This window comes from Acomys russatus, chromosome 14 (genome assembly GCF_903995435.1).
Source record: "Acomys russatus chromosome 14, mAcoRus1.1, whole genome shotgun sequence".
Lineage (NCBI taxonomy): Eukaryota > Metazoa > Chordata > Mammalia > Rodentia > Muridae > Acomys > Acomys russatus.
Genome location: NC_067150.1, coordinates 36,666,255 through 36,677,586, shown reverse-complemented (window position 1 = coordinate 36,677,586; position 11,332 = coordinate 36,666,255). Strand labels below are relative to the sequence as shown.

Sequence of the window (11,332 nt, the reverse complement as noted above, 5' to 3'; positions counted from 1 at the left end):
TTAATTTCATCCATTACTCATCCGTCTCTACTAAGAAAACTTGATCAAAGATAAAACATATTCCTTTGTTTTCTATTAACTGCTATGTGAAGTTTGCAGATTTGTATGTAAGGAAATAATAGAATTCATAATTCTTTATTACTAGGGTTTATTTACGCAATGCTTTGGGCATAATAAAAAAAATAAGTTACAGTACAAAAGTGCTCTTAGAAAGGAGACACTGAACAAGACTGTGAAACCCTGTGAGTATTCAGACAAGACGCAAGCTACAAGTTTGCTGGAGACAGTCCTAGTGAGTTTTTAACTACTTTATTCCAAGTATGAAACATACATGGGCCATCTGTTAAAAGAAATACTCAGTTGTTATATTCACAATAAAAAAAAAAAAACAACAACAACAACACAGATCTAACTTGTAGCTTCAAAGTAGGTCTCAAAACTTTTAGGCCAGGGTATGGTGGCATATGCCTTTAATCCTAGCACTAGAAAGGCAGAGGCAGTGGGATCTCTTGATTTCAAAGCCAGGCTGGCCTACAAAGTGAGTTTCAGGACAGCCAGAGCTACACACTGATATCCTGTCTTAATTTTTAAGAGGGGGAGAGGTAACAGGAACAAAACTTCCTTAGGCAGTATAAAAAGCAGAATGAGAGGTATGGAATGAATTTCAAGACCACAATTTATATGTAAATTATGCCAATTTGCTTTTAAAGACTGGGTAAAATATCAATGTCTAGAAATGCAATCTTTTGGAAAATCCAGTTTGTTAAAAGAAATCATCTGTGCAGCCCAGTCAATGTGCACTAAAACATCACATTGTATAGGTTCACCCTGGGCCTAAAGTTTCAGATGGTCTCCAACCACTACTGCTGTGAATTGTGTTCACACACCCTGTAACTAGACGCAAAGAAAGCCTTCTCTCTTGTTCCCATAGCCCACTTGAGAAGTCTGCTGTATACTCAAATAAAGGGAAAAATAAAGTTGGTTCATTCCCTTTAGGTAGTTTTCTTTGGTCCAGATCAAATTCTACTTAAAATAAGGTGAGTTAAAACCAAAAGAACTTTAAATATCTCTTCCAGTTCTCACACTTACATACGACTATAAAAGAAGTGGGGGGGGGGGGGGTCATTTGCTCTCAGTTTGGCCTTTTTCATCAGTCTGAATTTTTTTTTTTTTTAAGTTGAGTGTGGGATCAGAAAGCCTTCTAGTAAACTGCTTAATGACTCCAATCTGCAAATGAGCAGAGTCTGATGAAGTGGGGGTGACAATCTGTGCTCATTACAGACCTACAGTTGGGCTGGATGTGGTGGTCCACCCTTAATCGCAGCACTTGAGAGCTCAGGAAGTGGGTGTCTGGGTTTGAGCCCAACTCTGCACAACTGGTTGGAGACCAGCCAGTGCTACATAGTGAGAACCTGTCTAAAAATAAATAAATAAATACGAAAACGGTGATGAGTGATTCATCCTGGTAGCATTGGCTGGTATCCTGGTGTTCTTGTGACCTTGCACTGTCACCTATAAACCTTGGATTGACTGACAAAATAGTAAACCTAGGATACTAAAAAAAAAAAAAAAAAAAAAAAAAAAAAAAAAAAAAATTAGTAAAACAAGATACGTCCATTATTTAAGGACAGCCATGAGAAATGGCTGGGAGGTTTAGCTCACCTTTGTATGATTTATTTTCATTTTACATATGGGGCTCTTCCCTTCATGTATGGAGTGACTGCAGACACCAGAAGAGGGTGTCACATCCCCTAGAACTGGAGTTACTGATGGCTGTGAGCTACATTGTGGGTGCTGGGAACTGAACTGGGGTCTTCTATAAGAGCAGCAAGTGCTTTTACATGTTGAGCCATCTTTCCAGACCCCTTAGCACACCCCTGTGCTGTTCTAAAGAAACTAAAATGTGAGAAGAAATGTCCTGGCAGACAAGCTAGCTGGCTTTTCACCCTTCAGATGCCAATATACACATGAATACAGGAATCACACTCCATAAGGAATATGGAAGGGCAAAAATGTAACCTCTCAGTTTACAAAAGTTAACACCCATGCGCGCTCTGGAATGAGATCAAACCCTAGCAATGAAGGTAAGCATGAGTCTGGTGGCATCGGCTCAGGTAGAGCCCTAAGCTGCCAGGCAGGGGCGTTGCTCATCTAGGCAGGTTTGTGCTGCAGAACCTGTAGGGTGACAGTCATCACTGGAAAAGTTTCCATTGACTTCAAGAGAGACTAATGTTGTCCTCAAAAGTCCTCAGCTTCCTGAAATACAAAAATTTTAAAGGATAATGTCCTTGAGAAGAGTGCAAGAGGAATCCCTGGCAGTGCCCATCATGCTCACATGACATATATCATCCCCTCCTCATGGAAATCGTTTTTGTTTTATTGGTTGTTGGTTGGTTGGTTGGGTTTTTTTCTGAGACTGGGTTTCTCTGTAGCCCTGACTGTTCTAGAACTCACTCTATAGACCAGGCTGGCTAAAACTTAGAGATCTGTCTACCTCTGCCTCTTTAATGTTGGAATTAAAGGTGTGCGCCACCACCACCCAGATGGAAAACTGAGTACTACCACCATGCCCAGCACAAATCCAAAAAATTTTTTAAAGATTTATTTATATAACCTTAAAGGCGCAGACCTTTAATCCTAGCACTCGGGAGGCAGAGGCAGGGGGATCACTGTGAGTTCGAGGCCAGCCTGGACTACAAAGTGAGTCCAGGACAGCCAAGACTACACAGAGAAGCCTTGTCTCAAAAAAACAAAAAAAACAAAAAATTTATTTACTTATTATGTATATAATGTTGTGTCTGCATGTACACCTGTATACCAGAAGAGGGCACCAGATCCCACTATAGATGGTTGTGAGCCACCATGTGGTTGCTGGGAATTGAACTCAGGACCTCTGGAAGAGCAGTAAGTGCTCTTAACCTGAGCCATCTCTCCAGCCCCCCAAATTTTTGTAATTTGTATACTTTTGTATCTTCTGTCAGAAACACAGACTATACTTGATATTAGTTTGTTAAATTTTCTTTACACTTTTCTCAAATTTATTTATTTTATTTTATGAATGTCTTAGCTGCCTACTTGTATGTGCACATGCGTGTTGTGCCCCTACAGCTCAGAAGCAGGTGTTGACTCCCCTGGAACTGGTTATGGATGGTTGCAAGCCACCCCATGTGGGTACTAAAAACTGAACTCAGGGCCTCTGCACTTAACCACTGAGTCATCTCTCTGACCCTTAGCCACTTACCATCATGCCATAAATGATTCATAATGAACACCAAACTATCAAATATTAACCTTTTCCTTCAAAATGATTTATTGGGCCAGGCGTGGTGGTGCACATCTTTTAATCCCAGCACTCAGGAGGTAGAGACAGGAGGGTCATTGTGAGTTCGAGGCCAGACTGGTCTACAAAGAAAAGTCCAGGACAGCCAGGGCTATTACACAGAGAAACCTTGTCTCGGAAAGAAAGGGGGGGGGGAGATTTATTGGGCTGGAGAGATGGTTCAATTGGTAAAGCGCTTGCCATGTAAGAATAAAGGTCTGAGCTCAGTTACAAGAACCATGTAAACACCTGGGCATGGAGGCCCATGCTTAGAATCCAAGCACTGGGGAGGCAGAGAGAAGGAGCTTGATGGCCGCACAGCCTAGGTTGAACAGCAAGTCCCAGGCCTGTGAAAGACTGTTAAAACAAACAAACAAAACAAAAACCCAAGGTAGATGGTAGGTAAGTAAGGTTGTTGTTTTGCACATGCATGTGCAGAAGACACACACACACACACACACACACACACGATTTAGTCACATATTGGAAGTTCATTAGAAGTCTCTCAGCTTTAAACGGAAGAAGCCTGGCCTCATAATCATATACACAAGTACCCTGAAAGGGAAGTTATCTAAGAGGCTAATGGGAGACTAATCTGCCTGGCCAAGAGCTCTGCTTCTGAAGAGGAAATGCCCTTAGCCATGTAGAGTGACCCGAGAGATCCCTCTCAAAGATAGGCTAACAGCTGGGTAGCCTAAAGAAAGAAGTCACCAGGTGTGACCCTTACCTCACAGTGTTAGTCTGTCTCTTCCAAATAAACAGAGACCTTGTTCCCTTGGTTGAGCTTTTCCTCTTCTTTTCTGTAACAGAGGCACAAGGCAAATGTTAGGTGAGCAAGAAAAAAAGCAAAGGTGGCAGGTCCCACAGCAGCAGTAGGTGAGGTCCCCAAACCAAGGCTTTAGGAAGAATTACATATGCCTGCAAGTCCATTTAAGTTATAGAGAGCTAAACTGCCAGTGCCATATACATCATGCCCCCACATGACCTACGAGTCCAAACTCACTTTTCAGAATGCAAGAGAACTCCCCTGGGATCTAATATAGTCCTATGGATGGTTAAAGTGCACCCCTCTGCTTTACCACAGTGTCTTACTTCCAATGTCTACCCCTCTGCAAAGAAGGGGGAAAGGGTGTTTTTGGTTGACCTAGAAATCCTCTTTTTTGATAGTCTTTTCAAAGCAGAATGCCATCAATGGATTCCTTAGATGCTTCACGATCAATTGATTTATTTCAGTAAATATTTACTACTTAAAATAAATGGGGTCATTACAAATCCCTATGCAAACAAATGAATTAAGACTCTTAGTTATACATGAAACCTAACCCAAAATACACCACACACATACCTGTAAGACTGTAGCTAAAAATGAAAACTCTTACAAGAGCTGGCCTCTATCAAAACAGAAAATTCTGTGTCTCAATGGATAATATTCAAGAAGGAGCAAAGAGAACTCAGAGAGTGGAGCAATTGCCAGTAATGGAACTGAAAGGGGCCGGACATTAAACCGTTAGCTACAGCTTTACAGTAAGAAGACATCCGTCTCTGGTTCAGGCTGGGCTGGGCTGAGGATGAGGACCATCAAAATCTCACTGAGATGCCACCTCATGTGTCCACTAGAGGGCAATAATCAATAATGAGTGCTGGTGAGACGGAGAAATTCTAGTGCCCATACAACCGCCGATAGGAATGTATTGGCTGTTCAGGGGAAAGGTTTTCAGTTCCTCCAACCACTCAATAGTTATCAATGACTTGACAATGTTCCTTTATTTTTGGGGAGAATTGAAAGTATGTGCATACAAAAATGTGGGTAGAGTATGTTTGTAGTGATTGATGTTAGCTATAATAACCAAAAAAGAAAAAAAAAAAAAAACTATATCCATCATCCTGAATAAACAATGTGTGGTGTGTCCATTGTAGTGGAATATCATACAGCCATAAAAAATGAAGTAGGATGAGGAGACAGTTTAGTATGTAAACCACTTGTGCAAGGATCTAAGTTCAGATCTCCTGGTACGATGCAAAAGGCCCCCAAAGTGGTAGTGAACCCCTTTAGTCCTAGTGCTTTGAGGATCCCAGAGGCTTGCTAGGCAGCCCGTCCAGCCACTTAGTGAGAGACAGGTTCAGTGAGAGACCATGTCTAAAGAATGGATGCTACCACCCGAACTCAGGTCCTCTACAAAAGCAGCCACTGTTCTTACCCTGCTAAGCCATCTCTTTGGGCCAAATAGGTGAATTTTTTTTAGCTTATAACTTTTATCTCCACCTTAGAATGTTCAGAGAACATTTGCTGTCGCAGAGCAAACTTTCCAGCCACTGACTCAACAGTGACTGCTGGATGCCTCGCCCTGTTGCTTTTACAAGTGTGCTTCACTTTATAGAGGCTATTTAAAGCCTTACAAGTGTACTCTCTTTATACCACCCAAATCCCACACACTAGTGAAATTCTATGGTGAGAGCTTTTGTAGAATTAAGAAACCTTTTGAATTTTGTTGTGGTTGTTGTTATTTTGTTTCCAAGTATGTGTCCGTCTGAATGCAAGTTTGTACACATGCTCATGTGTACTCAGGTGGTCACAGAAGCCAGAGGCGTTGCATTTCCCTGATGCTGGGGTCACAGGCTATTGTGAGCCACCAGATATGGGTGCTGGGAACTGAACTTAGGACCTCTGCAAGAGCAGTCTGTGCTCTTAACCGCTGAGCCGTCTCTCCAGCTCTATTAAGAAGCCCTTGGTAAGCTGGGTGTGGTGGCACATGCCTTTAATCCCAGCACTTGGGAGGCAGAGGCAGGCAGATCGCTGTGAGTTCGAAGCCAGCCTGGTCTACAAAGCTACTCCAGGACAGCCAAGGCTAACATAGAGAGACCCTGTCTCAGAAAAACAAACAAACAACAACAACAAAAAGCCTTTGGTAAAGGCTAATTGCCCTAATTGATCTGCTCTATGAACCAGGAACCTCCCCCACATTTGGTTAAAAAGAAAATCAACTGCTCAACAGTTGTTTGGTCCCATTGAAAAATCCCAAACACCACCCTAAGAGCACCCACGGGTGCTCGCTCAGCCTTACGATTTTATCCCCTCAGCGTTATCGGCCCTTTTGGCCCATCGTTTTTTCCGGAAGTGCTGGAAGAGGACCACCACGATTACTATTATGATCATCAGTGCGCATGCAGAGCCAATGGCCACAGCCAGGAAGTAGATCTCAGAGAAGGACACTGTGAGGAGAAAAAGACAAGATGGCTGTAAATTAGGTGAAATCTAAAGGCCATGGCGATGTATCTGATTGTTAACCGGAGTCTTCCTCTTGCCTGCTTTTATGAATACCGCATAGCCTTTGGCAGCAGCGGGAGACTGACACAGACTACATCAGGGCTTCCCGAGTGTGACTCTAGAAGTGAGGACAGACAGCACCACCAAGGAGCTTTGAAGTAAAATTCTCAGGCCACACCCCAAACATGGGAGGTGTAAATCCAGCAATCCATGTTTGGACATGTTTTCCAGGCGGTGATGACGACACCCAAGTACTGAGAACCACTGAGTCAGTGGAACTGCCCAGTAATTCAAGTTTCTGCTAACCTAGTCAGACCTATGCCCAGCTCAGTCCTGCGCTGTTCCACTCATTTCCTCTTTCTGTCAGTCATTTGCCAGGCTTTAAAGCATTTCCAATGCCTCCCTCTGGCCTCTGCAGGCACCAGGCACACAGGCATACATGCAGGCAAAACACCAAGACACATCATGAAGATTGGGGAGTCTCTTTGGGTGTACCTCCATTTCTTAAAACAGAAAAACAGGGCCATAGCTTTTTGTAGACTCTCAAAAACTAGTGATATGTAAAACCACTGCTAGATTTTTTTTTTTTGGTGAGGGTATGTGTTTTGTTGGTGGTGTTTGTTTGTTTGATGGTTTGGGGTTTTTGGTTTATTTTTGTTTGTTGATTGGTTGGTTGCTTGCTTGCTTGCTTTGTTTTGTTTTGTTTTGTTTGCCTAGCCTATCAGGAAAAAAAAGAAATACTGAAGTCTAAAAATATTGCACTACTTCTTTCAATACTCAGATGACTTATGCAGACGACACAGCTTTCTCTTGTTAGAGCCTAGAAAGAAAATTCCTAACTGAACTGGGTAGGAGTGATGGGAGACAATCACGCCACTTGACAGGCTAGGATGTTTTGAACCATGTGTTGTGTTAATAAAGAGTACTTAACTACCTCAGCTCTTTGTTTGTTTTGTTTTGTTTTTTGAGACAGAGTTTCTCTGTGTAACAGAGTCCTGACTGTCCTGGACTTGCTTTATAGACCAGGCTGGCCTCTAACTCACAGAGATCTGACTGCCTCTGCCTTCGGAGTGCTGGGATTAAAGGCATGCGCCACCACACCTGGCCCAGTACCTCAACACTTAAGAAGTTTGAGGCAGGAGGATCTCAAGTTTGAGGCCAGGTTGAGCTATAGAGAGAGATCTTTTCTCAAATAGCAAGACTTCATCTCAAACAGAGAGAGAGAGAGAGAAAGAGAGAGAGAGAGAGAGAGAGAGAGAGAGAGAGAGAGAGAGAGCTATCTTATTAGCTGTGTGACCTGGGTTATATATTTATTGAATCTCAGTTTCCTCCTATGCTAACCCATAACAATATCCATTTCTTGAGTGTGTATAAAAAGTGAAACAATTGTGCCCGCCTATGACAAGAGCTCAGAACATGTCATTGTTCTCATTTTCAGTACAGTTCAAAGTTTGGGATACTTTCACAAATTCATTGCATCGTTTTGCCCTCGCCAAAATCTGTTATTTTATTCTTATTGTACAGATGACACAAGGAAATTTTATGTACAGGTGATACACAAGTAGCCAGGGCTCAATCCCAGCTCTCCAACTCAGAAGTGTTAGGGTACAAGTTCTTTGCAACCTGGCATCATTTTCCATCTTGTCCCGTAGAAGAGGCAACCCAGTGCGCTAGTGGGAAAACAGTCTGAGCGCCTGAGATGGTTCAGTGTGAGTCTGAAGTGACTTCCTTTACCAACTGTATGAATTTGGGCAAGTGACTTACTCTTGGTGAGCCTCGGTTTCTTTGTTGGTAAAATGAGAGATGCTAAATATACAACAGAGCCACAGACCCAGGAGATGTGTAAAGGAAAGGATATAAGGAAGATAAGGCTGGAGAGACAACGCAGCTGCTAAGAGCACTGGCTGCTTTTTCAGAGGACTTCAGTTCGATTCCCAGTACCCACACAGCCGCTCACAACTATCTTTAACTCCAGTTCCAGGGGGTCTGACACCCTTTTCTGGCCTCCATGGACACTAGGCATTGCATAGACATACATACAAGCAAACCACCCATGCACATAAAATGATAATTTTTAAATTGTTTCTAAAAGAATAAATAAAAGTCGGGCACAGCATATACACCTATAGTCCCAGCACTTCTGGAGGCAGAGGCAGGCAGATCTCTGTAAGTTCGGAGCCAGCCTGGTCTACAAAGTGAGTGCAGGACACTCAAAGCTACACAGAGAAACCCTGTCTTGAATAACAAAACAACAACAAAAAAGAATAAATAAAATGTATCATGTAAAGCTCCTGACAGTGTACAGAGTAAACACTAGAGAGTAAACACTGGCAACAGCTGTTGATAGTGTGTCAGGATTCAATGAGATAGTGTGTACCAAGCACTTTGGATTGTGCCTAGCACACCAGGTACTCACTCAATAAGCATCTTGAATAAGTGAAAGAATGAACAGACCTATTGTGAGTCTTTTATCAGTCGCTTCCTGTCCCTTTCACAACCTCAAGGTCATTCTTGCCAGATTCCCCACGTCTCTTTGTGTTATTTTGTTTCTCTTCATGACCAAAGTCTTTATTTTTTTCACCCCAGGACTCCTCCTGCTCTGAAGTTCCCAGCTGTAAAGACCTAGGCCCTCTCCTCTCCCTTCCATTTTCACAAAAGATGGCACTTTTTTTTTTCTTCTCTTTCAGCTTTCATTGCCCCAAACCTACCGGTGTGCACAACGCTGAGCCGGATCGTCCCTACCAGACCATCAACGTCAGGTGGATTCTTCACCTGGCAGGTATATGTCCCGTTGTCATCAAACTGCAGCTTCCAGAGCACAATGGAAGCATCGTAGCGCTCGGGGTTCCCGTCCCACACCACCCGGTCCTTGAACCGTCCACTCATGGGTCTAAAGGGATCCATGTGGTAGTAGAATACCTGCGGACGAAAAAGAGTGAGCCCTCCCCCTCAGAGGAGGTCCAGGGCAGGAGGTGAGATTGGGGGGGAGGGCGTGTTGTGGAAGAGAAATATCATCAAGTTTAACCAGTGGCTCGGCTCCTTGGAACACGCCCTGCCTTCCCTTTTCTCAGACCTATGTCCGGAGAACTGGCTCCCAACGTAACCCCATGCATACGGCTAATACAGGGAAGGCAAGAAAAAAAGGATCGCCTTAATACATCCTGGTCAAGGGTCCTCTGGAAGGTGACAAGGGTCTACTTACAAACTGCTCACGCCCCCCATCTCGAGGCCGGAAATTCCACGTCACAGTTAGTGCATCCCCCACAGGGGCAAAGCTGGAGAAAGTGCATTTTAACCGCACGTCTGTCCCGTTGACTGCCTCCAGGGCCCCGGAGGTGTAAATTTCCACAGAGGCTGTAGGACAAAGGGCTGCAATAAAGAGAAGGAAGAGGGTTAACAGCAGGCGCATCTGGAGGAAACCGCGGGCACTTCTCAAATAAGCCAACCTTCAAACTCACTTCACCGGGCGTCTGTATACTCCTGCCTACACACAACTTTGAGCCTCCCATCCCGAGGGCCAATTAAAATAAACCGACCCGACCTGGTGCTCTCACTTTCTTCACAGCTTCACGGGACCAACTTCAGAACAATAACCACAAACTACAAAGATCAGCAAAGAAGATTGAAAATAGAAACAAAAATCCATATTTTAAGTCTCCAAGCAGGTAAATTGTTCAGCATGTGGGGTTGGAGCCGCTACTAGCCCGCAAGCTAATCCACCCCAGCTGCTGTACTAGCCTGCACCCCTGGAACCCTTACACCACGTGGCTTATTTACAAATCCAGTGTGTGTATTGGGGCAGCTTCAAAACCACAGCAGGATCCCGGCTCTGATCATCTAGGTTTGCTCCCGCTCCGAGGTGCTGCGGGGAGTCGCAGACAAAATCCTCCCACGGAAATGCAAGGGCCAAAACTAGTCAGCAGCCCGAGGTAGAGAGCAGCTACAAAAAGATGGTGTGTAACCTGAGATCAGAAAGCGCTTTCTGTCTGAAACGCGGGCGGCCAAATACACCTAAACCTGTTTGCCCAAAGTACTGCCCAAGCAACCCACCGCATTGAAGTTTTGGCGAAGTTTGGACTAGAACGAACTGGGGCTCGAGCTCCAAACAGAGCCCTTAAGACCTCTTCAAGCCATGAGCTCTGTCTTTACATAGAGTGGGCGGTGAAGGTAGAAAACCCTAGAAGCCCGCCAGCTCTTACCTGTGAGCTGTAAACCCAAGAGGAGTGGAAGCACTCGCGCAGGGCTGTTGCCATACATCAGGGAAAGCCAGCCCGTGGCCCCAGAGGCCAGACCCGGCAAACCCAGGGCTCTCGCAGCCAGCCAAAGCCAAGGCCGGGATGAGCAAGCGCCGCAGTTTTTCCCCAGAGAGGTCTGGGTCCCTCACCTACAGAAGGTGCACAGCAGAGCCAGCCAGTCGTGACTCATCCCGTCCAGGCCCGCGCAGCGCTGGAATGAAAGGTGTGGCCTCCGCACCCAGAGCCCTCCTCCGGCTTCTCCCTCCCACCCTCCTCCACACTCCAGCCCTCTGCGCAAAGGTCTCAGACTCTACGGTCCTCTCTTTATTTTTCCGTTCATCTGACCGAGCCCTGGCCTCCGGATGGCCTCAGAAACAGCCAGAGGAGGTGGTGCCAGTTTGAAATGTCCCAGGCTGCTCTGGGCTTGGCCCACACACACCCTTTTAAAACAGGCTTTAGCCCTGCCTAGGAAGTGAACGTTGAAAGTAGCTTGCTGTGATTCCCACCGTTGGG

General features: G+C 44.8%; 1 protein-coding gene across 1 annotated transcript; it reads right to left on the bottom strand.

Annotated features, from left to right (window-relative positions):
- Positions 1–1,644: 1,644 nt before the first annotated feature.
- On the bottom strand, positions 1,645–11,066 carry Mpzl2 (myelin protein zero like 2). Its single transcript, XM_051156325.1, has 6 exons — positions 10,784–11,066; positions 9,787–9,953; positions 9,293–9,503; positions 6,382–6,529; positions 4,047–4,119; positions 1,645–2,256 (listed from the first exon to the last, which is right to left on the bottom strand). Exons 1-5 carry the CDS (start codon positions 10,839–10,841, stop codon positions 4,056–4,058), a joined length of 648 nt encoding a protein of 215 aa, XP_051012282.1. The 5' UTR covers positions 10,842–11,066; the 3' UTR covers positions 1,645–2,256; positions 4,047–4,055.
- Positions 11,067–11,332: the final 266 nt, after the last annotated feature.

Bases quoted from the DNA above. Each gene is read 5' to 3' on its own strand.
- Mpzl2 (XM_051156325.1), bottom strand. From the start codon at position 10,841: ATGTATGGCAACAGCCCTGCGCGAGTGCTTCCACTCCTCTTGGGTTTA. The intron at 9,504-9,786 runs GTAAGTAGACCC...TTTCGTCCGCAG, and splicing joins ATGGGGGGCGTGAGCAGTTT to GTATTCTACTACCACATGGA. The intron at 4,120-6,381 runs GTAAGGCTGAGC...CCTCTGTTACAG, and splicing joins AACGCTGAGGGGATAAAATC to AAAAGAAGAGGAAAAGCTCA.